The sequence below is a fragment of the Nothobranchius furzeri genome, chromosome 11 (genome assembly GCF_043380555.1).
Source record: "Nothobranchius furzeri strain GRZ-AD chromosome 11, NfurGRZ-RIMD1, whole genome shotgun sequence".
Classification (NCBI taxonomy): domain Eukaryota; kingdom Metazoa; phylum Chordata; class Actinopteri; order Cyprinodontiformes; family Nothobranchiidae; genus Nothobranchius; species Nothobranchius furzeri.
Window position 1 is genome coordinate 51,852,041 of NC_091751.1, and position 27,277 is coordinate 51,879,317.

A 27,277-nucleotide genomic window follows, 5' to 3' on the forward strand; every position below is an offset into this window, starting at 1 on the left:
CGCCACCAGGTATCCATCCGTGCAATGTGAAAGTCATCATAGCTTACTTAGTATAGACCCAGATCCCAACCCAACTTTGAGAATAGATTAACGGCGTCATTTTTTTTATCACGCGATAAGAGTCTGGCTTTGCCGCAGCGCGTTAACGCCGATAATGGCCCACCCCTAATTATTTTACATTATATCATCACATTTTTTTTACCTCATATTAGCAAGAAAAAGTAGCAAAAGTGAAAAGCTGTCATTTATTTATTCATAAATTTTTGGTGTTGGAGAAAGTATTATAACATTTTACTTTCTTTGACATGGACTGTGCTACTACTAGTTCACCTGTTGAATTAATTACAGATTCACTAAAATAAAAACAATGAAGTTTTTTTCTTAGAATATCTACTAAGATATCACAATGTAGACCTAGATACATAGGCGTCATTTTAACCGGGGACGCAGAGGACATGTCCCTGGCAAAATTTGTGATTGGCAGCTGTGTTCCCCATAATCAATTTAGATTAATTTGTAACATTTCTGAAAAAGCGCCCTGCGTTATGCAGAGTATTCTACACTGCCACCCTGCAAGCAGCTGTCAGCAGTTGTGATAAGCAGGAGAACACGTCACCCACACTGCTCAAGAAACCCTTAGTCTTCTTTAGCTCCAAGAGGTAAGCAATATGTTATTAAACACCAAAAGAATGTGATATTTTAATGTGATTAATGCAGGGGTCCTTCAGGCGTGCTTATGGCCACCCCAGCTGTTTGCATGTAGCTGGTGGGGGTGAGTACACATGAGCTGAATTATATGTTGTTAATAAGTCGATTTTAAGTTGAGTTAAGTAGCTTTTGTGACTTGTTTTCCACATGTGAACGCTCTTGGGAGTATTCTGTGAGAAGTTTAGCTGTAGCTTTAAAAAGAAAAGCAAGTTTTATGGGTGATAATGCTTCGATTAGCGTGTCGCTATTAGAAGCCAACTTCTCGTTAGTGAAAGTGTTAAGTTACTTTGCTGTATTTTTACCCTGAAAAGAGTGTGATGCAGGATAACACACATTAGCCACGTTTAAATGCCTAAAATCTCCTCTATCTGATTACAATCTTGGCTGTTCGGAAATCCCAAATATCTGTTTACATGGACACTAATAGGTTGAGCATGCGCAGAGAGTTGTCTTTCCCGGAAAAAATGGTAAACACTATAAATGAAAAATGTAATGTGCAGAACTTTTGATCTGATTGGGTGTTCAATCCAATTACTTGTGCCCGTGTAAAGGTGGCTGGTGATGGAAATTGTGTGTTCTGTTATACCAGGTAGTCTCGTATATGAATGTTATAGAAGAAAATGTATTAGTGTTACAAGTGTTGTTAGCAACTTTTGGTTATCCACTATAATTTGTTTTTTACGTAAATTGTGGGAAAAAAACTTGAATAGTAATAATAATAACCACTATACAATCACACAGCACAGTAACATGTAAGTTGGTGGAGACCCCTGTGTGAGGCTGGATAACACGCATTGATGGAAATTGTGTGTGTTCTGTTGGACCAGATTGTTGCCAATAAAAGAATGTTGAAGAAGGTGAATGCGGAGCACAAGAGTGATGACACAAATTGTCCAGACCACATCTACTGAACAGGTCAGAAGGTGATCCGTTACATTAGTCGCTCTCCCTTTATTTTGTTTGGATGCCTTGATGAGTCTTTTGAAGCTTAAAATAATATGAAGGATTCTTTATTCAAAGATGGATCAGTTAACTGTTTTATTAACAGAACAAAAATGAAAAGGGAAATAACCATTAGGTTTGAATGCACACACATACAGATTGTGAACACACTGAGAACAGTGGAATGATTAAATTAAATGCAGCTAAAAAAACAATTGGTGAAACAAAATTAAATGCATATTGAACTTGATGTCAGAACTGTAACCTTAATAAAGAATGCTGTTTGAGTGTGTTTGAGACAGTAAACAACTGGATTGTGTGTGTTTTATGTATTTTTCCAAGTCAGGTGGAGAGTTAATAGTGGCCAAAGATGTACACCCGTCTCCCAGATGTACCAATGATAGTTGTGGTGATTTCTCTTTTGTCTAGCCTCTTCCCTGTGGATGTGGCAGACTGCAGTGCTGTTGAGCCTCAGCTGTGTCATTTTTGACCTCAGCCAGGTCTTCAACCGTCGCAGAGCACTGAAACTCCTTTCAGCTTCACAAGATGACACTGGGACCACAATTAGCAGTCTCACCAGAGTCTCAACTTGTGAGAAGAGCCCTCTGACCTCTAGTTGCATCCCTCTAAGAATTTGGGCAGCCTCTTTGCAGGAAGTGTAGGTATGGTTCGCTTTAAACATTGCCAACTGAATTTGCATTTTTTGCAGGTCCAGTTCTGGGTACAGGCTCACCATACCATTGGTCTTTCCAGTAAGCAGCAGCTCCTCCAGCTTGTTCAGATTTTCCAGGCTCGGCTGGTCAAAGCGATCATGTAGCTGAGTGATCACTGTGTCAATGGCACAGAAAAAATGGACCCGGAAATACTCCTCTGGTGTCGCAGGAGTATGACGCTTGGCTGGACCACCATATTTTCTGGATGGCATTTGGACATGAGGTGGGTATACTGGCTGGAGGTCCAAGTCTGCAACAAGTTTCACAGCTTTACCATAGATGCCCATGAAACTATCATTAGTCCTCAAAGAGAGAAAGCCCTGTCTGGTGTATTCAACAGCTTTCAGCATTCCACTGATGGTTTTTCCTCTTGCCTGCAGACTCAAGTTCAGGTCCTCCAACATCATGAGGATCTCTTATCCCAGGAGAAGGCCAAGAATGGTGTTGCCCTTTTCCAGTCTGTCAAGTAGGCCGTTAGCTTTAGAAGCAGTACTGTCAGTGAGATTTGTAGATGCCATCTCTTCCAGGGCAGCCAAGATGGACTCATATTGAGTCAGGACTGCTCTGATTGCTGGTGTGCGCACAGTCCATCTGGTGGCACACAGAGGCTTGATGGAAGTGAAGGAGCCTTTTTTGATATGCATATATCTTTGAATATAGTTTTGCATTTGACAGACTGAGCGAACAAGCAGCCCAGCTTGTATGCCCACTGCAGAGCATCCCTAATCACAGGTGTGGAGGTACATGTAGCCTGTGTGACAAGGTTCACACAGTGTGGACCACAATGGACAAAGGTGGCCAATGATTGCTTGCTTCTAATCTGAGCTCGTAACCCTGACAGGTGCCCCGCCATGTTGGCTGCTCCATCATAGTTCTGTCCACGTAGACCTGAGAAAGGCAGGTTTAGATGGAGCAGCACATCAGAGGCGATTTTAAAAAGATGTTCGCCAGTTGTTGAAGAAGCCTCGTACAGTCCAGCAAAGTCCTCCTTAGGCTCCAGGCCATCATCAACATACCGGAGGCATATTGAAATCTGTTCAGTGCCAGAAATATCCTGGGTCCCATCCATTATCACAGAACTGCAGTACAGGTAACCCATGGACTGCAGTTGTTGTTTGTCTGATAAGGTTGTTGCTCATTAACATCAGCAGCTCATTTGACACGCAGGACTTATGTAGGAATGGTTCTTCTGCAGCCAGCTTGCCAGATTGAGGTCATTCTCAGCCTTCTCATCCAGATGCTGCTTGGAGTTTCCATCATTGTTGTCATGACCTCTGAGAGCTAGGCCCTGTTTTGCAAGGTACCTCACTGAACTAACAATCTCTATCAGTGCTGACCTGGCCTTCTCCTGTGCACTTTCTGAGATGCTGCATAGTTGCATTCTGACTGACCTGTGTGTGTGTGTACAGCAATTATGTGTGCCCTACTACCAGCGTGCCTGTCAACTGACTCCCTAGCCTTCTTCCAGTTTAGGAACCCCTGAGAAATAAAGGTATGTTCAGTTTTTTTTTTTTTTTTTTTGCCATTGTTGAAATGTTCTTTTTAAAAGCAGTTGTGCAGTAGAAGCACAAAACTCATTTTATTTCAGGACTGTAATGGAGCCAGGGGAAGATTTTGAGCCAGCTCTTCTGGAAGTGAAGAGTGCGGTTCGGCAGAGTTTGTGGCTCGATTAGCTGTGCTGCTGGTTGGTATGGGGAACTTGGACCCTCAGCTGTATGGATCTCCTGGTTTGCATGTGGAGGGTTATCCTGCTTCCCCGCATCTGTAGCTGATGGCTCGACTTATAATGTAATTATTCAGTTGTCATTAGTTTCTTTACATAGTTCTCAGAAATGTTTTGATTCTAGTGTTCTCCAACTGATCTACTATTGCCATGATGTTATATACACAACTTTCTTTTCTGTTTGTATTTTAGTAGTAATTGTAGTGTTGTAGATCTATCTGTTGTTTTAGTCAAATCTGTTTTCCTTCCACATTTTTGTACAAGTTGAGCCAATGCAAAGCCCTGCAGATGGACAAAACTTGCATATGTTTTCTTCCTGAACCCTCACCTGCTGAATCTGATCTGAGCTTGTTTCAACACTCCATTTCTTCATCCAGTGATTGTGCTTGCTGTAAGAGTATACCAAAGTTGGTTTCATATTTACTGTAAGGTTATATCTGATTTTCTGTTGATGTGAATTTTACCTCTGCATTCTCAGCTGCCTGTTCCTGCGTGTCTTCATTTTACTGTCACATGCTGTTCCTGATAGAAAATGGGTATTCAAATTAGCATTACAACTTGTGTGATTTGATTTTTTTTTATTTTGCAAATGCAGCATAGACTTTGACTTAATAATTTTTGGTTTTGTTGGAAAAGTAAAGGTTCTTTGGGTGTCCATTAGTTGACATCCAAAAAGGAGACACATTCCTGAAGCACTGAACTTGTGTTCTGTTTACTTGAAGAAAGCTTTTGACTTTAAAGTGTGCCTTTTTTATGTGGTTAGAAAATATAAATAACTTCAGCTAGGCTAATAAGTCAAAAAGTAAAAAAAAAAATAATAATCTGTAGAAATAACTTAACGGTTTAAAAAAGATACCCTGAAACAAATTAGTCAGTCATATGGGACAAAAGTCAGAAATTTTTTTCAAATATATAATAAAACAAAACGCACTAAGACACATGTGACTCTAGGGGGTGCTGATTCCTACTGAACAAACGTATTTTGTATTATCAATGCCATCAAAATCTTATTTAAGGTTAACACAGTTTTGCAAGGCTATGGAAGGGAACATGGTTGTTGTTCAATAATAAAATTATTCCTCAAAAATACAACTTGCCTAATAATTCTGCAGTCCCTGTATATCACAGGGCTGTGCTGTCGTGAAGTCTTCTGAAAAACGATGAAAACTTAGACATTTGATCAATTTAAGAAATCTTCCCAGATGCCCCTAATAGCACATAAAAAGCAAAAATGTCACGGAAAAAGAGGTTTTGTCACCTAGCATAAACAGCATGGTTTTTAACCATTATTTCTGTTAGCTAACTGTTACCAGTAGATGAGAGAACCATTGCCCTCTTATCTACTGCTAAGTCTATATCAAAAATGATAAAACTGGATATCTTAGTCTTTTTTTTTTTTGTAGGGCTGCACTTCTTGCCGAAAAACCATCAGATATCGGTTGCGTTCTTTCTTTTTGACATGGTCGACGGACACTACTTTTCACCTACTTCAGCTTCTTAACTTTTTAAAAAAAATCAATGAATCCGGTAGTTCACGGACAGCTAGGCTGTTGGAGTGTGGAGTTGACCAGAGAGTGGAGCCTGATATAAAGATGAGTATTTCTCTCTGAAAATCTTATTTGACAGTCACAAATAATATAACAAGGATATACAATATAATATAACATAATACAATAATAATATAACAAGGATCTTTTTTGCTGGGCTAGCTATGATATGGATGTAATGATTCCAGTACCAACAGATGAAAACTCATATATGCTAGCCTATTTAATTATTGTCCCCAGCAATTTTTAAACCCCACTCAAGTGTACGGTCATTGTCCCCAGCAATTCTGAAAACAAACTGATACCCATGCCTAGATATACTACTGGTATATATATATATATATATATATATATATATATATATATATATATATATATATATATATGTGTGTGTGTGTGTGTGTGTGTGTGTGTGTGGATGTGTGTTGGTGTATGTGTGTCTGCTCTGTCATCTCGATCCCCCAGTGAGTCGTGACGGATGGCTGCTGAGCCAGGTTCATCTGGAGGTTTCTTCCTGTTAAAAGGAAGTTTTCCTCTCCACTGTCGCTAAACGCTTGCTGCTTAGTATGAGGATTGCTGTAAAGACACCAGTCAGCGACTTGACGCAACCTGCTAGGTTCCTTATGTAGGAAACGTTTTACTGATTGGCTTCATCATGAACTGAACTGTATTTGAAAATTTACTTTGTGACGTGCCTTGAGACGACTCTTATTGTGATTTGGTGCTATATAAATAAACTGAATTGAATTACAAAAATGGGTGAGTGCTCACTTGATCTGATGCATAAAAGAACATTTGCATAATTTGTGAGGTCACAAATGTAGCATATGTAACCTCTCAGCAGCCTCATGCACTTCAGGCCAGATAAAACATATTCCCAAGTTCACCTGCAAAGAAAAGGAATATTAACAAAGGTAATTTTAGATGTTTTAAAGACTAAACTGGCAACATTAACTTTAACCACTTCAATTGCATCGTTCAAATTTGTTCTAAATCTATGTCAATAAAAGAAATTGTTTTATTTTCGGGTCTGACGCCATGCGTGTTGGTGAACCCTACAGCCATTAAAGCCGAGGTCACACAGGTGGACCGTAGGTGCAACAGCCAATGAAAGAAGAGCTTCTGTGGGGCATTTTACAGCCTGTGTAATATGCACAAATTGTCAACAAGCATGGTTTGTTGCAGGAACGCTCATGCACCACGACAAGTCTGCTATTTTTCATGCAAAAAAAAAAAACCCAATTCTCATAAATATTATAACCACTCACGTGAAAGAAAGGAGTTAATACCTTAATGGTAAAACTGGTTACAGAAAAAAAAAACTTGAGACTAAATAAATGGGAGTCCATTTACTTTTTGCTGTAGGTACACATCATTTTCTGCCGGCGGACAAACCGGCGCAGGGCAAAGGCGGAGTTTACTCTCCATTTTAAGCCTTTATCGATTGTTTATGTATGTAATATGACAGGTGATTTTTTAGGTTCTCTGTGGGTTTGAATAAGCAACTAAAACCACCAAATTTATTGAATTGGATCAATTTCAAGCTTTTTAAAGGGATTTTGATTTTCTTTATTGCACATTTTATGTTGCCAGTTAATAATGACACAGTAAAGTCTAACAGGCCGTCTCTGATTCATGAAACAAAACAAACTTACTCCCCTTCATTTTAATCACAAAACTCCTCCTTTGATGCTTGTCGTCATGTATCGCTGAATCATAAGCCGTCATAATGAAAACAAACATACCCACCCTTTATTTAACACTATTTTTTATCACAGTTCCTAAACAAAACGCAAATGATCGATTTGATTATTCAAACGTATCAACTATAGAATACACACATTATGTACCGATTACCTAACTTAATAACAAAAATGATTTTCTGATTTCTGTCACTGAAAATGAGCTAAAGTTGAGTTCCCAGATATAAATAATATAATGGATGATAAAGTGGACATCAAACAATTGTTTACTTTCTAATAGGTTTCAGTGTGTTTCTACGGGCGGGGACAGCTTCGCCGTCTCCTCCTTGTTAAGACAATTGTGGTATAATGATCCAATCCGTTTTACAGTGTAAACAATAGGGTTTATGGGCACCAGATTGGTATTTTATTAAGCCAGTTTATTTTAGTAATTATATGGATTTAACTGCAAGCTCCTTGCTAATTTTGACTGTCAAGCTACTTACTGTCTTTGTGACACGTGGCTGAATTGTTTAAATCCCACTTATATCAACCTTTCCATACAAGATATTTTGTTTTATTTCTAGTATTATTATTATTTTTTGGGTTCAGAATGTGTGTGTGTGTGTGTGTGTGTGTGTGTGTGTGTGTATGTGTGTGTGTGTGTGTGTGTGTGTGTGTGTGTGTGTGTGTGTGTGTGTGTGTGTGTGTGTGTGCGCGCGCGCGCGTGCTGTAACATAATTTGTCTTCTTCCTGGTGGCCATATTGGAGCTAGGAGGACTCTACCTTTACGGTCAGGTGTGTTACCTGTGACTCTATGAGGAAGCACTTCCGAGGACTGCTGCCATGGCTGATCAACGTTGAACCGAATGAGAGTCACGATGATGGGGAACTATCATAGGGCGGATTTCTTTGTGATTACCTAAGCGGTTAAACCCATTTTTACTATAAATTTGCTTTTCTACCTCAGCTTGCTGTCTGCCAGCACGGGTTTTAGTGCCAGACAGACACGGAGCCGACTGGAGCGGAGGGAAGTGCTTCCTGATAATGAGGAGGTGCGTCCTTTTTCCATTCCAGTGATTGACTGCGCACGGCTTCCACCGCCCGAGCAGAGCTGGGGGCCACTGACGCATTGTGGAGTCGGCAGGGGGGCAGCAGCAGCTCTGCAAACCCCGGCTTCGCAGCACAAATCGGAGGCATCTCTTCGGCGGAACCGCGATGTCCGCGGTGCAGCTCGAATCGGGGGACCACCAACCGGAGAACGGCTTCGTGACTCCCGAAGCCGCGTCGGCGGAGCTGCTGACACGCATCGATGACTCCGTGCTGCCGTTTCTCGGGGGATTTGGGAAATACCAGAAACAGCTGATCGTGCTGACATGGATTCCGGCGTTGTTCATTGGATTCAGCCAGTACTCCGATTATTTCCTCCTCGCCCTGCCGAGCAACACATGCGTTCATCCTTTGGCCAACCAGACTAATAATAACCACAGCCTGGCTCCCTCCTCGTTGTTGCAGCGTCCACAGGACACCAGCGCGCTCCTGGCGTTTGATCAACATGCCGGTGGAAATTACAGCAGCAAGTGTAATTGCAGCGAGTTGAAGCTGCACACTGGGCTGGTGGAGAACGTAGTTACCAAGGTAAGCTGTCCATCTCAGGGATGGGGGATCCTTTTTAGGTAGCAGTGACACCCTACACTCTTTGTTCCAGAAGCGTTTTGGGGGGGGGGGGGGGGGGGGGCACACACACACAAGGGGGAACACACACACAAAAGTATGACTCCATCAAGCTGCAAACACAACTTCAATTCATCTAATCCACATTTGTGCATCTTCCACTGTTGTGATTGCCGTTATCCAGAGTCAATGGATGCCGTAGGTGAGGACATGCATCTGACACTGAGTCATGGCAGCAGCTGACAGACACAATGAATGAATGACCCTGAGGCACAGAAACACCAGCATTGGGCAAAACCGGAAGTGCTGCTGGAGATTCTGTGTTTGTCTTCTCGGACACGTGGAGTCTTTGATCTAGAGCAAAGGTCATTAGTGTACTCTGTAGAATAATGCAACCCCATCCCTGACCAAACACCACCTGCCACTACCCTAACCAAAAAGCACATATCCCTACACCGCTCCCATAGAAAGGACCTACTTTTCATTGTTTTATTCTAGGCAGTGATGCATTTTTTCTACATTTATTGCTATAAAACTATTTGCAAAGGCTACAAATCAGATTCTGCTCTTACCTTTTTAAACTGTGAACTGGAAGGTAAAAAAATAGATTCATGGTGTTAGTATTAAGATAAAATACTAATTATTTTTCTATGTAACAAATACTATAACCTATTTGATGCACAGCCCTTTTAATGAGAGGTTTTATATCTTAATCTGCAGCAGCCCTTGCCTGGGATTTTTGTCATCGTGAGAAGTTATCACTAAGAGTTTGATTTGAGGCCATGCATTGAACTGTACAAAGAGCACTCATTGAAATGCCAGCAGTCCATCTGCTTCTAACTGATAATGTCTGCAATGAAATAAAGCAAGTAAAATAGCCCTGGCATGGCATTTTAATTAAGCTGCAAGCCACAGTCCACTTTTAATACTCAATTTCATTTACCATCCAACGGGTGACTTAAGGGTCAGGGTTTTCATTTAATGCCAGGATGAATAACATTTTATTTTTGTATCTTTTTAACAAACATTCACTTTTGTGTTTCTAAATTGCTGCTGACAATTTAGACACATGCGAGCAGAAAACGAGTCGCTTAGATCCGTTTTACAGCAGCTGGTTCTCTTATGGTTTTAAACCAAAACAAGCCTCCTGTGCAAAAAGCTGAAGCATGGAAAGTCTTTGTGATGCTGGCACTTGGAGATGCAGACCTTTGTGTTGCCTTTGCACACATATTAATAATGCTGTGTTGATACTACCAACACCAGCAGCTGATTAAGAGAGATCAGCCATGCTGAAGTGTATTTCTGAGTAAAGGTTATAAATAACCACAACATAAACAATTGTCGATAGCGTTCTAAATAGTATAAGTGATGTTAAGAAAATCTGAGTTGTTTTAAAGAGGCACTAGCTAAAATAAAGTAAATCCAAAGCAGATTACTGCTGTCTTTAAAAAAAACTCACCATTTTCCTAAATTTCACCACATTTCATGGCATTATTTTATCAAACTAACACATGTTGGTTTTCCTTAAAGCCCGGGCCATGCTGGGCGTTTTTCGGCCACCCTTCTGTAGTTCTCGCAGTGTGGCATGAGCAGTCCTGTGTGATAGCCAAAAAACGCAGCGTGGTCCACACTTGAAATGGTCATTTGGTAGAAATTGTAATTAATTCCTTCCAGATTTGACTCCTAGACGCACAAGAAGTGCAACATTTTTCTGTAGCTGTTGATATTTACATTTACAGAAGTCCACACACATAACGAAAAACCTGATGGTGTTCTAAATAATTTTTTTCTTAAATGTGTTTATCTATCTTTTACAGATTTAGACTATTTAAATTTGGCTCTGACTAGCCATTAGCTCATCAGTCCTGAGAGAAGCTGATTCTGATTCTTAGGGCTGACAACAGCTTCCCACACAGCTCTAATCTGCTGCTACAGATTTCGTCTGATTGTGATTCATCTCTAAAAATATGATTGAAAATATATTTTCGTTTTAAAATGGGCCAATCAACAGTTAAACTGATCATGCATAGTATTGGGATTTTTACCACATGAATTTATGTTTCATTTCTTAAAAAAAAGCACAAGTTCACTCAACACCCTCTCCTTATTCTGTTTTTATTCCACCTTTCCCGGCATCCATTGATTTACCTCTTTCCTATAAATTTTCTCTCTCACTTTCCTTACTTTTTTTTCTTTTATCCTTTTAATCATATTTTAATCATTTTAGAAATCTTTTTATACTTTTTTTTGTTTGTTTTGTGAAGCATCTCGTGATTTTTATCTTGAGACGTGCAGATCGTCTTCTTCTTTGACAGAGATTTTTTGCTATCTCAAATCATTTGGTTAAACTAGTTTTTTGTGTATTTTATTTTTTATTTTTTACAAAGAAACACTACAAAATAACAAAAAAAAATCCTTTAAATTGTATGTGTATCATCTTTTATGATTTAAGACATGTAAATCATGTTATGATTGCTGTTGTGTCGACATAAAATCCCAAAGAGGACTCAGCAGGGAAGCAAAGTTGACCGGCGCGCTTGTCACTGGCCTTGTCTGTTTTGACAGCCTTCCCCCCCTCCTACCTCCATCTCCCAAGATTCCTCTTTTCCCATCACTGCACATGAACTAGGACGTGACGCCACATTCGGAAGTGATGACCTGGCATATCTCCTGGAGTTCGGATTGCACTGGTATAACTGCACATGAGTGGGGTAACTATGTGTAACACGTGATCCCTGACAAGCAGGGCAGAGTGCCAACACAGATAAAACGCTTTCTGCGCAAAAGTCTGTCAACACTTCCTAAGCCTCTTTCTGCTTAGATCACACAAGGTCAACACATGGTTGTTGCTCTTAAATGTCTGTTTCACATGGATTAACTTAGAAATTACTTCAATTCTTCTTCTCAGGGTGACATAAAACAAGTCTTGAATGCAGTTGAAGTCATTGAGAAACATCCTAAGTGGTTAATGTGTAAACCCGCTCTAATTGAGTCCACGCTCTCCTTGGGGGTCCCTCTCTTAATTGAGCTGAGCCGTATCATTACTCAGAGACGGTCTCTGTGTAGCCTGACCACTCAGCTCACATTCATACAGTGACTTCTACAATGGTGATGCAAGTGTTTTTCATTTTAAAATGGTAACCAGATGTGCTTGGCAGCTAATGATCTGTAGTTGTTATATTGTAATGAGGTGTGCTTGCACTTTATCTTTGGGTGTAAGAGAGACACATGTCTGTAAACATTTTGAACACTAAGATAGAAAATTGTCAATTGGTGCTTACGTATGTGGACAAAACTGTTGGTACCTTTCGGTCAATGAAAGAAAACCAACAATGGTAACAGAAAAAACTTGAATCTGACAAAAGTAATAATTACTAAAAAATTCTATGAAATGTAACCAAAGCAAGTCAGACATTGCATTTCAACCCTGCTTCAATGGAATTATTGGGAAAAAAATCAACTCATGGATCAGGCCTGGACAGAGATGATGGTATCTCTAACTTGATATTTTGTAGCACAACATTTTGAGGCAGTCACTGCAATCAAACTATTCCTGTAACTGTCAGTGAGACTTCTGCACCTCTCAGCAGGTATTTTGGCCCACTCTTCATGAGCAAACTGCTCCAGTTGTCTTGGATTTGGGCGCCTTTTCTAGACGACGTGTTTCAGCTCCTTCCAAAGACGCTCAGTTGGATTGAGGTCAGGGCTCATAGAAGGCCAATTTAGAAAAGTCCAATGTTTTCCTCTTTAACTGTGTGTTTTGGGTCATTGTCCTGACCCATGACCTGCAACTGAGACTAAGCTTTCTGAAACTGGCCCTCAAATGTCTCTCTAGAATCCCCTGATATTCTTGAGATTTCAATGTACCCTATACAGATTCAAGACACCAACGCAGCCCCAGAACGTAACACAGCCCCCTCCATGTTTCACAGTAGGGACAGTGTTCTTTTCTTGATGTGCAGAATTTTTCCATCTGTGAACATAAAGCTGATGTGCCTTGGCAAAAAGTTCAATTTTTGTCTCATCTGTCCATAGGACATTCTCCCAGAAGCTGTGCGATCTCACACTGATGTTCCTTGAGCTTGAAGTTCACCTTGGATCTCTTTAGAAGTTTTTCTGGGCTCTGTTAGTATTTGGATTATCAGTCTCTTTGATTCGACATCAGTTTCCCTCCTGCCGTCATGTCAAGGGAGATTGACTACAGTCCCTTGAATCTTAACTTTCTGAATAATATGTGCAACTGTAGTCACAGGAACATCTAGCTGCTTGAAGATGGTATTATAGCCTTTACCTTTAACATGCTTGTCTATAATATTCTTTCTAATACCCTGAGACAACTCTCCTTTGCCTCCTCGGGTCCATGTTATGTGTGGTACACACCATGTCACCGAACAGCACAGTGACTACCTGAAGCTCTGTAGATAGGCTCACTGACTGATTACAAGATTGTAGACGCCTGTGATGCTAATTATTAAACACCCCTTGAACTGACATGTCCCTTTGGTGATATTATCAGTCTTTAGGGGTACCATCATTTTTGTCCAGGCTTGTTCCATGAGTTTATTTTAATAAACAATTCAGTTCATCATGGCAGAAAAGCAATGTCTGACTTTCACTGGTTAAATTTCACAGAATTTTTATTGATTATTACTTTTGTCATATTCAAGTTATTTTTATGACCATTGTGAGTTTTTCTTTTATTGACCAAAGGGTACCAACAATTCTGTCTGCGCCTGTAATTCCTGAACAGATGTAAAAATGTAATTTTAAAGGAATACTGTTTCAGGTAACTTATGTGGTAAACACCTAGGGATGCTGGACCATGCGTACAGGAAGATATAACTGAGGATGTTGAACTATTTATGCACATGCTACGCATAAAGCATTGTATGTCAGCGATCATTTAGAAATGTTGTGAAAGCACACCGATGGGTACACACGGCCTTGGTGGTATCGCTGCACAGGAGATTGCACACCCATATATTTGAAAGATGATATCGTAGCTGAACACTCTTGCAGGCCTCTCCACTCTGCGTCCCTCATACTGTTTACCCAGCTGGTTGACTCTGTCCTCTGACCCTGGATCAGTGAGGGACTTTTTTTTTTTAAACGGTCTCAGCTGTCAAAGGCGACGACCCCACTGCAGATATCCAGCCAACACACAATGACAGCCTCTCACGGCGTCAGCTGTGAGGTGGAGGAGACGCTTGTGTGTCCAGAAGATAAAACTCTGCTGAGGCTCTGTAAGCATGTGTGATAAGTGTGTGTGCTGCAGGCAAGGTCTGATAAGTGCTGTTTTCTAACAGGCAGGCACGGACCTCATGGGTTAAAGTTATTGTTACATACATGCAATGAAATTTAGTTTATTGTTCATGCAGGGATTGTTCTATTGGTATGATAGATGTGCTATGTTCAGATATCATTAACAGAAGGTTGAGAGCTAACATCTATAACTGCTGATAAGAGCAACATGTAATTGTCATCACCCAAACTGGAAAAGGTGTTTAACCAGATTATTGCATTTTTTCCCCCTTCATTTTGCATCTAAGTGTGAATATGAGTTGTATATAGATTCATTCCTTTGCTTTCCTTCACTCTAATTTAATACCAGATCAGTCTAGACGCAATCCCATTATTGGTGTGGTTTTCGGCCCCTGGATGATTGTTAAACAGCTGTGCTAAAACTTCTTCTTGGAAGCAGAGTCTGATAACCTCAGTGATGGTCTGTTGCTAGGCAGTAACTATGCAGCAGTCTCTTCATGTGTTTTCTTCCTCTTCCTCACAATTTGAAGCATCTCTTATCCCCCCTCGTCAGTTAATAGCTTGTCATCTGTTCAACTTTTCTAAAAGCTTTAGATATTTTTTTCTGTTTTCCTTCATATTTTCTTCTAAGTTAGTCAATATAGTTTATAAATTTTTATCCTTCCTCAATGTCCTCCTCTCTCTCTCTCTCTCTCTCACTCTTTCTCTCTCTCTCTCTCTCTCTCTCTCTCTCTCTCTCTCTCTCTCTCTCTCGAAACCTCCACCCACCACTGTATAGTTCAACGAGTGCAGAAATGTGCAGCTGAGAGTGGCTTCGTCTTCGAGTGTCATCTGTGTAGTCTGATTCAGCTTGTTTTTATGTTAAAACCAATATGAAGAATATATATTTATAATACAAATTAGATGAACCCACCTACACAGAAAATTACTCAGCTCTTGCCACTTTAGTCATGAAAAATCTGATGTTTGCTGATTGGTCATACGTCTGCGGTGACTAGTGTGAACCGCACAGACACGAGACTTCCAGGTGATCCATGCATAATCGCAGTCAGACGGTTTCAGTACATCGTTGTCACGGTTTCAGAGGAGAAAGGCAGCTTCTCCTTTCCTAACACGCTCTGTTGTCCTGCGATTGTGCAACAGGAACTTGTTTCCCCATCTGTCATTTTCTCTGGTGACAGTGATACTGAAACCAGGAATGGGTTGCATGCTTTGATCACGTGACGACCGAGTGGTAATGGGCAGTCTTGGAGCATTCCCTTCTGTACAGGTCATTGTGTCTCGAGGTTGTGTGAGAAAACACTTTATGTCAACAAAGGGTAGAGTTGATGTACAAATTTATATATATTTTTCTTTTTATGTGATTCTTTACAGTGAAAAGCTGTGGCGCGCGCACGCACGCACGCACACACACACACACACACACCTGCTGTGGTGACCACACCCTTGTCTAACTGCTAGTTTTGGTGCACAGCTGCAAGGCATATGTTGCTATGAAACCCTGTAAACATTCATCTCTTTCTCTCTGAAGTTTATCTCCTGGTTTTCTAAACCATCAGAATTGTGTTACTCTGCTAATGACGCCAGTATAGCAACCAAGTGTCACATAAATTCGGATGTTGATGTACATTTTCTCCAGTGAAGAACAACTGAAGAAGAAATGGACACAAAATGAAAATATAACAGGAACTAACAGTCTTCCACAAATTACAAAACGATTATCAGACAGAAAAGGTAGCATTGGCTGATAGTTAGCAGGAATTGCCACACCGTGCTACACGTTGTTATATGTCCATCCATCCATTTTCATCCGCTTATCCAGAGTCGTGTCGCGGGGCAGCGTTCTTAGTCGGGACGCCCAGACTTCCCTCTCCCCAGCCACTTGAGCCTGCTCCTCTTGGAGAATCCCAAGGTGTTCCTTGACCAGCCGAGAGACATTGTCCCTCCAGTGTCCTGGGTCTTCCCTTGGGTCTCACCTGGGAGGTGTCCAGGAGGCATCCTAACTAGATGCTCGACCCACCTCAACTGGCTCCTTTCGACATGGAGGAGCAGCAGATCTACTCTGAACCTCTCCCGGATGACTGAGCTTCTTACCCTACCTCTAAGGGAGAGCCCAGACACTTTGCAGAGAAAACAAATTTAGGCTGCTTGTATCTGCGATCTTGTTTATTCGGTCTCTACCCAAAGCTCGTGAACATAGATGAGGACTGGAAGGTAGATGGACCAGTATATCCAAAGTTTTGCTGTCATATAACAAGTCTTTTTAAAATCCCTTAGTCCCGGGTTATGCAAGAATGAGATAATGAGTTAAACCTTTTTGTAAATTCCTTTTTTGTTAAACATCTCATTTGTTTTGAGTTTAACCGGCTGCAAAGTTGCATGATAATATGCAAATGTTTCAGTTGTGTTCACACTGAATTGGTATGTCCAAGCCTGTTGCAGCTAGCATTTTTATGTTATGATCTTTTAGAGTGGATGCAAAGAAACTGGGAGTACTGGGAGTGTCTTTTTGTCATAATTTAGTTAAGCTGTCTAAATTTTGTCTTGTTTCAATTGCATTTTGGTCTCCAGCTTCTGCCAAAGTTGTACCCCAATTCTGAAGCTAAATTCATGAAGTCACAAGACGAGATCCAGATGCTCAAATTGCTCTGTAGTTTTTTTTATGAGGGGAAAATTTATCAAATATTTCTGAACAAAATTTCTGTGACACGAGAAAGGCCCTGTGACTCAAACTGAGAATTCTCGCAAACATTTTGAGACGGTTTTGAGACTCCCTTGTAAGTCGACACTAACAGTTCCAGCCCAAAGCAGAAATATGTGCTTTAGGCATTTTTTACATACGATTTTCAAACTGCCTGTCAACATGAACACTTTAACTTAATATTTGCTTGCTTCTTTTATCTATTCACCTTTGGTGCCGGATAGTGATTTAATACGTTTCAATGTGTTTCCATTTCTCTCACCGTGGTTTGATGTCTGCTGCTGCGTCACATTTTGAGTCCAAGAATTTTGGAGGTGCATTTGTCACAACTTGTCTGTTCTGTGATGGGAGGGGTGGCAGGAGACTCCCAAGTATGTGTTGTGCATGCAAACTCAGCAGCCTACTGCAGTGTTTCCTCTCCAGGAATAACACTGTAGTAAGTAGTAATCTGCATTTATCATTGTGAAAAAACAAAACACAACAAAATGCATGTTTCTTCCTTGCATTTGATAGTCTGTTTTACTCTAGTGGGTTTTCACTTGTTAGAATTGTCAAAATCCCATTTTCTACATGACCCGATCTAATCAGCCATTTTTTCTCTCTACAGTGGTGTTTGGTGGATGACTCGGCATGGAAGGTCCACATCGCAAAATTCTCTTTGTTGGTGGGATCAATTTTTGGTTACTTGGTGTTTGGGATACTTGCAGACTGGTAAGATCTTTAAACCAATCCTCATTGACCAATTTGTAAAACTTTCAACATACAACATCTATGAATTCTTCAGGTTTGGCCGTCACCGAGTGCTGATCATATCAGTGCTGTTTATGCTGGTGTTTGGTCTGGCTGTGGCTTTCTCCACTAACGTCCCCATGTTCAGCACCTTACGTTTCTTTGAGGGCTTCTGCCTGGCGGGCATCACTCTCTCGCTCTACGTTTTGAGTAAGTAACTCCGATAAAGGCCTGAAAAACACGATGTTGAATAAAATTTCTCTCAGCTACATTAGTAGTGTGTATAAAAACACATTTTTTTATCACTTTCATGTAAGTTATTTGCTTTGCTGCAACATTTAATCTCAGTATTTACAATTAGCTAATTAGCAAGCATGTATTTGTCATAGACCTATAATAAATGGTAAATGTCCAGTATTTGATATATCACCTTCTAGAGTCCTGGAACAACCCCCCCCCCACCCCCCCCAAAGGCGCTTCACAACACAATCGGTCATTCACCCATACACACACACATTCACACACTGGTGGTAATGAGCTATGATGTAGCCACAGCTGTCCTAGGGTGTACTGACAGAGGTGAGGCTGCCGAGCATTGGCGCCACCGATCCCTCTGACCGCCACCAGCAGGCAAGGGGGGTTAAATGTCTTGCCCAAGGACACAATGACAGCGACAGACTGAGCGGGGCTCGAACCTGCAACCTTCCAACTACAGGGCGAGCACTTAACTCCTGTGCCACCGTCATCCCCTACATGAATGCGTAGAAGCCCCATTGGGCACTGGAGAGCGTTAATGCTTTACCGCCCAACTGAAGTCAACGCAAAGTGAGCAACTAAGCCCATTTTTTTTTTGTTCAGCCTACGGTTTCAACAACCGGTGCAGTATTGAAAACAACGTGGGATTACTTTTCTATCCTACCGGTTGGGATTTTACATTTCAATTTATTTAATTTTATTATATTTATATATTTATTTTCGTGCCATACCATATGTCTGATTCAATGAAAAAGCACCATAAAGTGTGTGTTTCTTTAGTTGTTTCTACAGTTGTTTCTCTGTAGGAATAAATGCACTGGAGGCAATTGAAGACCCCTCCAAGATGGCGGCCATCCACTTTGGCAGCTCCAGTAGGAAATGCCAGTCCACAGTGTCTTTAATTAATACAAAAAAAAAAGAAGCCAGTCAGGACTCACTAGCCTGTTGCTACTTTTTTGTTGACAACAAAAATGATTTAGAGGCAAAATTAACTATAATCAAAATAGTAAAAAAAAAAAAACAACTATAAATTAATTTGTGAAATATTGAATTTGCAGTTTTTAAAAGGTTAAGAATTAAAGAAAAGAAGCTTTTATGGTGCTTGCTTATACTTGACATGTGCAATGCATTCTGGGTCAATTATGTGTAAACTCGGTTAATAATCATATGTTACGTTCATAGTCATTTATTTCTAATGACAATAATAAGACAAACTATGATATAGAAAACAAGCCACCGTTTAATTTAGCATGCAGTTTAAATGTTTCACCAACTGAGTTTAATCACTTCTAGCAGAACTTTCTATTATGCAAAACTGAACTCTCAACTGCATAATGATTTTTCACTTCAATGTGATTTTTTCCCCCCAAAACCAACACAAAGTTGTCATAAATCCTAGTCTGTCTTTGCCCGCTGCATCATACAGCTGATGGCAGGCCGCTGAGCTCTGAACGTCAAACACTTTTCCACTCTTTGAATGAAAGGCTGCCGTTGCACACCCTAGACTCAACTCCACGTTCATCTCTGTTGCTTTCAAATCATCTACATCTAAATGTATGTTTCAAGAAATGTCTTCAGTGATGCCTTTACCACTTACCGCTGTGCTAAATTTAAATGAAAGCAGAGTGGTAGCCGTATACATTTCCCATCAAAGCCCAGACACTGGAGCAGTTCCCTTCACTTCTGCATCACTGCTAGATAAATTCCATTATGCTTAAATATTAAATCCCTGGTTGAAGGGATGTCAAATTGTTAGATAATCCACGCTTATCTAGTGTCAAATATCATTTGCAGTCAGTGTAGACAGAGTAGAGAGAATTTTATGGCAGTAAATCAGTTTTCTTGAAACATTTGGAGTTTTTTATGATGCTTGACATTTGTAGAAGAAGAAACTAGCTTAAACTATTTCAATAAGAATTTTATGGAAGACGCCACCCGTGGGATTTCCTGAAAAGCAATTTTCTCAACCACAAATTCTTTCCAAAGGAAGACCAAACACTTAAAGTGCAAGGTTCACTGAGAAATGTTTTTTTTATACCTTTTTTTTTGTTATATGATCGATCACTCAGAGTTTCACATGCAGTCTGAATGTAAAAATAGTCTTCAGCCCCTATTTCCTACATTAGCCGCCGAATGAAAATCGATGGGAAAATGATTGGATCAGTAAAGCCAGTCAGATCTATGTCACACTGTAAAATTAGCATTTATGGACTCACTCATCTTGGCTCGTGACGGGGGAAGGTTGTTGTTGATTTAGCGTCCAGAGAGATCAGAGCACGTCTTTGCTAGTAGAAGCTAACCATTAGCATTAGCAACTTCACAACACAACAGAACTCCTTCAGGTTTGTGTTATTTGTGGAGATAAAACATCAACATTGCAGATCGAACAGAGGCAGTGGAAGAGTCACAATGCCGTTAGCCAATCAGAGGCAAGATGTTTGAATTTCATGAATACTATTGAGCAAGACTAACCCTACTTCTCCGGCTGACATCTACTTCCTGAAACAGGAGCCAGAATTTTTTTTCCACAGAAAACTACTCACAAGGCATCCATTCACACTAGAAATCACAGCAGATTGGTAAAAACATGTCGTTGAGAGCTTGAAACTAGAGCAGGAATTGAGACAGGATGTTGGGGTGTTGATTTACCAGTTGGTTAGTCAAACTGGTTTGCTAAGAATTTTTATTAATTAATAGAAGGTCTTGTTTCGGCATGTCTTCTAAAAGTAAGTATCCTGTGAGATTATTTAAAAAAACAAGAGAAAAGGAGTTTATTCCAAAATAATTCACACGCTTTTTCTCACTGATGCGTCACATCCTAAAGCCTGATTCATGCTTCTGCCTCTGCGTCAGTGCGGAAACACGCAACGCCATTATCCGTCCTTGTGGGCCTACTGGAGAGCCCCTGCAAGGACGGATGGAGTTGAGCTCTCTTTTCTAAACATCCGTCCGTCGAGACGGAGAATGCAAGCCTGTGATTGGTCAGGGCACCGCTGTCGTTCGTCTACACCACCTCCATTGCGCCCTCAAAAACATAAATAGAGCCGAGGATAACTAGCGGCAGACACGAAGAAGCTTGAAGAACACCTCGCGAAAAAACTCTAAAAATAGAAACGTTTAATTCCCCTGTGACTGGAGGAGTGAAAAGATACGCAGCAAGCATTTTATTTGTGGACGGAAATGACAGAAAACGTGGGTTTAGAGGTGGCGAGCGCATGAAGAGGGGGAGGAGAATGAGAGACAAATTTGTCTGTGTTAAAAAGTCTCTTAAATACAAAAAACACAATATAAACACACCATCTTGGACCGGACACGACAGGATACCACAGAACAGCGCTACGCCCTCTGCTGTCCTGGCGGGGAATTGCTTTGCAACACTCCCCAGGAGACTGAGAAGCATGACGACTAAATGTCTCCGTCCGTGCGTGCGTCTCTCCCTTTTGGAGCTGACAGAGAAGCATGACTCAGGCTTAAGTTAAAAGCATATTCTGCTCTAATTCTCATAGCAGAGAGTGCATTTAAGCTAAGAGAGAAATTATCATGTTCCAGCGGCCAGTATGTGTCCCTGCCAGTTTGCTCTCTCCTTTAAATGGAATCCCTTCATTTTCTTTGTATACACCAGCAGTCATTTTATAACAGATATCAATTCTCGTTAGAGCTGATCAATAATTTACTGACTGGGATGAGAGTTTGGGGATGGAAAAAGCGATAACTTATGTCAGCTGCAGCGTCACCCTTCTCAGCTAGTAGAGTCTGTGGGCCTCTGAAGTGTTTGTTTAGATTAATTCCCTCTGTTTATGTGACCTTCTGTCTGGACAGAAAAGGTTTTTAATGTTTTTTTTTTTCTGTGGCACCGGTGAGCTAAACTGGGAGTGAAGAGACTCGTGGATAGTTGCCTGATAATTGCCGTTGCGGAAGATGAAACATTCTGGGATGGGCGATGGATCTTTTAAAAGCCACTTTCGCTGCAGAGGGAGGCTGGAAAAGTGTAGAGAATGGAGGTAGAGATGGAGGGAGGGAGCAAGGACAAAAAAGATGAGGAAAGGGCCCCCCAGTGTCCTTGTCTTTCTAATTTACTCCTCGCTTGTATGCCTTGGACAGCTTTACCACTCAACATGTAACGGAACAACTGTTCAGGACAAAAGAGCGAGGGTCAGACTGGTGGCGTTGAAGGGGCGGAGCTTAGTGTATAGAAACATTCAACTGACATTTGCATCCATTGTTTCTTCATTAATTTTAATTCACTTCGATTTCATCTCTGTGTATTTTAGCTAGCTCAACAAATTCTATTCAAAATCAGAATTTCAGAAGTGGATCAGTTTAAATATCGGCATTAAATGGTCTTTAACTGTAAAAACTGTTCGTTCTGTAATACTGATTTTAAAATATACATTTGTTCTGCATGCTGTCTGTAAATTGCAGCTCGCTCAGTTAGGGATATGCAATAAAGACCACTAAAGGGAGCAAAGGAGCCTCTTAACCACCAAATCAATAGAGAGGAAGTGCAAATGTTTTCTATAATGATTTGTAGCAGGACCACACTCCAAAGTACATTTATGTCTCATGAGAGACATGACTGCCTTATGGATGTTTCTGTCCTATATTTGATCTACTTTGTATCCTTTTCAATAACCCTTTGAATGCGTTTGAAGTTCTTTGCTTTCATTCCACCATCTTTTGATCTTTTTTCCCCACTTCTGCACATTTACATTTCCAGAATTGTAAAAGGTTTTTGCAAATTGTGTTATGCAAGCCTACACAACCTGCAAAAGCATCGTCTGCAAAGTTAAGGAGGTCCTTCACTCATATTTTCAATACCTTTGCAGTAGTCTAGTAGGAATTAATGCTTTGTAAGTCATACTCTGGAGAAAAAAAAACGTTTATGCACCTGTGTCATCATGGATATTTCAGCTGGAGGAGAAAGTAGCTTCAGACGACAGGATTTGGAGATCTCACCTCTGATTGGATACCAGCAACACGACTCTACCACTGACTCTGTTTTGCATTGTTGATGTTTAATCTCTACAAATAACTCAAGCCTGAAGGAGTTTTACTGTGTTGTGGAGTTGCTAATGCTAATGGTTAGCTTCTAGTTGACGAGATGCTCTTTGTGGTTTCCTGGAAGCTAAATCAACAACAGCCTTTCCCGTCAGGATGAGTGAGTCCTTGAATGTTAAAGCAGCTATAGAAAGTCTACAGAACAAACATGGTTTTGAACACGATCACGGAACTCTCAGCCCTCCCTAAGACGCTAGGCAAGGCAGCTTTATTTGTATAGCACATTTTAAACTCTAAGCAAATTCAAAGTGCTTTACGGAAGCGAACACAATAAGACTACTACCGGAACCGGAAATCAGCATTTTCAGAGGAAAGGAGAGAATGCTAACGTCACCGTTTTCTAAATCCAGACATGTTTTGTTGTCCCTCGCCCTCCGTCCGCACCCCCTCCACTCCATCCCCAACGCTCTCTCAACCCATCACCCTGCAACCAGTGGCGCACGAGCGCCCATGCGCGCTAGACACCCCAGCGTGCACTTAACTACGTTCACTGTGAGCTGTCATCTCAATGTGACTCAACCTTTCCTCCTAGCCTGCCAACAGTCCCCACTAAAAATGTTTTACATTAGCAAAATATTCCAGCTTTGAAAGAAACTCTAACTTCATTGGAACAAAATGCCCGACTTCCTGTGGGATATAGAGCATGGCTCCATGAGACTTCGTTGTAGGCCCAGGCACACTACATAAGTGTGCAATATTTCACAATCCTCAGTCAAAGCATGACTTGAGGCTGAGAGTTTTAATGGTCGTAGGAGGCACTATTTCAGAAAAAAGGCCACGCCCACTAACTTATGACATCTATTTATATTGGGGGTCAGACTAGAATCACTCACAGAAATCTTTTGGTGATATCATGAGAACTGAGGAATTGAGAAGCAAACGTGTTTCCATGGCATGATGGCGAATTTCGCCATGCTCCCATGGCCCTGCCCTTTTTTTAAACCTGCCAGTACTAGACACCAAGTGACCCCAACTTTTGTATTGCTATTTGGCAGAGATTGATGTTGAATAGATGAAAGGAGTCCAATAGGGAGCACTGAAAGTATAAGCATGGTGTGGTAACAGGTCAATGTTTGAGGCTTAGCCACGCCCACACCGTTAGTTTTAGAAAATCCGTAGGTTCAGTTTTTCCCGCTTTGTCTTAAGGGTTTTCAGCAGAAGCATGAAGGTGATGTGGGTAAAGGGCGCTGTGGAGTTGATGTACCTTTGAAGTGTGCAAAAATCACAAAATGGCATACTTGGACCAAAATGGCCGACATCCTGTGGGATATGGAGCATGGCTCCAAGAGAGTTTTTTGTAGGTCCTAAGACATTACATAAGTTTTCCAAAGTTTCACAATCCTCAGTCAAAGCATGACTTGGGGCCGAAATTTTTATTGGACCTAGAGGGTGCTAGTGAAGAAACTAAGCCACGCCCACCAGATTTTCAGGGTAATATTTATTGAGGTTTGGATTTGTATCAGTCACCTGAATTGTTGGATCGATAGCATCAGAATTGAGGAAATGAGAGGCAAACGTAATTCCATGGCGTGATGCCAAAATTTGCCATGCCCCCCAAAGCCTTGCCCTTTTTTGAAACCTGCCAGTACTGGACACAAAGTGATCCCAACATATCTACTGCTATTTGCCATAGATTCATGTTGATTAGGTTAAAGGAGTCAATTTGGGAGCTTTCACAGTAAAGCATGGTGTGGTGACGGGTCAAAGTTTGAGGCCTAGCCACATCCACACCGTTAGAAATTTGGAAAATCCGTAGGTTCACTTTTTCCCGCTTGGTCTTAAGAGTTTTCAGCAGAAGTATGAAGGCAATGGGGGCAAAGGGCGCTTGGGGATTGACGTACCTTTGAAGCGTGCAAAAAACACAAAATGGCGTACTTGGACCAAAATGGCCGACATCCTGTGGGATATTGAGCATGGCTTCAAGAGAGTTTTTTGTACGTCCTGAGACACTACATAAGTGTACAAAATTTCATTATCCCTGCGTGTCCCTGATCGTCATTTCCTGTCGCGCTGGGGCATCCCGAATCGTCATATTTTGAGGCTTGGTCACACGCGTCATATTTTGACGCTTTGGGTGTGAGAATGTGTTGTTAGAATTGACTAAATGAGAGGCAATCGTATGGCCATGGCGTTACGCCCGACTTCGCCGCACTATCACAGCTGCGCTGTCTTTTGAAAGCTCCCGTAAAGTGAGGGACAGCAACCCCAACTTGTCTTCAGTTATCTGCTACAAGTTTGTGGTGATCATACGAAATGGCAAATTTTGGGAAATTTCACAGTAAAACTTGACCTTTTTAGTCCTGAGGGGGCAACCATTTTTCTTCGGGGGCTGATGAGGAATGTGCACAAATTTTTTTAATGGTAATTCTTTCATTTATGAAATTCTAGCCATTTGAATTTTTTTTTGGCGAGTGCTCGAACTTCGAGGCCTGGCCCCGCCCCTTCAGTATTTACGAAAAGTCAGTTTTATTTTCTCATTTAAATTGTCTATCCCTTCTGATCGATTGCACACTATTTTTGAGACGATCGTGCGAAAAATTACCAAACTGTTCAACCAAATACATACCCTACAAACGACCAAAACGGGGTTAAAATCGCTACTTCAGTCCAAAATGGCCGACTTCCTGTTTGATGTTGACCATGGGTGCAAGAGACTTTTCTGTGCGTATTGTTGAGTTCTACAAGTGTACCAAATTTAATCATTCTACTGTAAAAAAGGTCAAAGCGGAGGGTATTTTTAATTTTCATGGGGGCGCTGTCAAGCTACTTTTTTAGCAACCTTCACATCGCCATTGAAATATGTAAATTTCACGCACTTTCTTTATTGGGCCAGAATTTGGATATGATAAGACCCCCCAAAAGCCATTCAAAGACGCGGAAAAAAAATAAAGTAAACAGAGCAGATACAATAGGCCTTCGCTGCTCGGGCCTAATAAAAGCTAAAGTGGTTTCTGTGTGTTCAAACAGTCATGTTAGGTAAAACACATCAACAGCAATGCTGCACTGTTGGCCTAGAAAGCATTTGTGTACACTTCTACATCACATGTGAAAACAATTTCTCATTCAGTCTTGCTGCAGGTAGTCATTTATACAATCAGATACCAGCTCTCATCTGTATGTAAAAAAGAAGAATCAAAAACGGTTGCATTTCTTCCTGGCTCTAATCCACATGCTTCGCCTTTGCAGGTGCTAAGTGTTCAGAAAATAATTAACTAATTTCCCCACGAGCTGCTCTAAACAGTAGAGCTCTTTATAAATTCTGATTCTGTGTATTAGAATCTTGCCTCATTAGTGTGTGTGAGAAACCCCTCAGCTGTTGCAGGATTTCTGGGTATGTGCTTGTTAGAAGTTCTGCATCGACTTACTGTCACGCTTATTTTAAAGCATCTGTGGCCTCTGCTTCGATCATATGACATTTACCCTGCAGGCTTTGTCTAATGACAAAAGTGGACACAAGAAGAAAATCGCTCTGGAATATTTTTCTGGAGATGGCTGGAATGTGAGAACTTTAGCAAGTTCTCATTGCAGGCGTGACGCTCTGTCAGTCACATGACATGTAATGTTACAAACCACATGACCTTCTTTTGTGGCTAGCTTTGTTTGCTTCTGCTTACAAAGGAAATCCAGAGCCAAATCCCTACTTCAGCTGTGTTTGCACTGGAGACATTACTCTAATCCCTCTTTCCTACCAATCCGTGTTCAATTAGGTCTTACTTTGAGCATCCTGAAGACTGAGCACTACTGCATTCTACCACTCAACCAAGTGTAGGATGGGTCCAGTTTTTGTGCTTGAATTAGCCAAAATATTTTATGCAAAAAAATTAGCGATGGGAAAGTCAAATATATTAGAGGTTTTCCTTGAAGCAATAATTAAGGCATCCACCACATTTCTACCATATGGGTAAGAGTTTAAGGCTGAAGAGCAATTAGTGCACAATCACTATCAGTTCCACCAGAATGGCCTGCCACAGACAAACCCGCAGCAGGAGTTAAGTGACTGATGTGGTTTGACAGCTGTTCAGCTCCTGATGCTAACTGGCTCACAGAAAGAAAAACCAAATGGTGAGAGGGATGGTAGCAGGCTAGTTTAACGAGAGAGCGAGAGAGCACTAATCAATGGCATGACAGCACAAGTGATGCTCTTTAACTACTAAATGTGTCTGTGGATGAAGGAAAGTTTCTGACTTCCTCTTCCAGCTAATCGTAGCTTTGTCAAAAATGATCAGCTAGATCAATAATCTTAATCCTTGGTTTTCCACAAACACAGGATGCAGCATAGCATC

General features: G+C 41.0%; 1 protein-coding gene and 1 long non-coding RNA gene across 2 annotated transcripts in view; both read left to right on the top strand.

The window, feature by feature from the left end:
* Window positions 1–3,534: 3,534 nt before the first annotated feature.
* Window positions 3,535–4,085, top strand: LOC139073121 (uncharacterized). Its single transcript, XR_011521901.1, has 3 exons — window positions 3,535–3,663; window positions 3,773–3,855; window positions 3,952–4,085. It is a non-coding gene; the product is annotated as an uncharacterized lncRNA (long non-coding RNA).
* A 4,244-nt stretch (window positions 4,086–8,329) lies between these two features.
* LOC107383925 (solute carrier family 22 member 23) overlaps window positions 8,330–27,277 on the top strand; it is a 42,510-nt gene continuing 23,562 nt past the window's right edge. Inside the window, exons 1-3 of the mRNA XM_015956825.3 lie at window positions 8,330–8,953; window positions 17,560–17,663; window positions 17,737–17,891. Coding sequence (XP_015812311.3) covers window positions 8,534–8,953; window positions 17,560–17,663; window positions 17,737–17,891 — 679 coding nt within the window. The 5' untranslated portion in view covers window positions 8,330–8,533. The remainder of the gene's footprint in view (window positions 8,954–17,559; window positions 17,664–17,736; window positions 17,892–27,277) is intronic.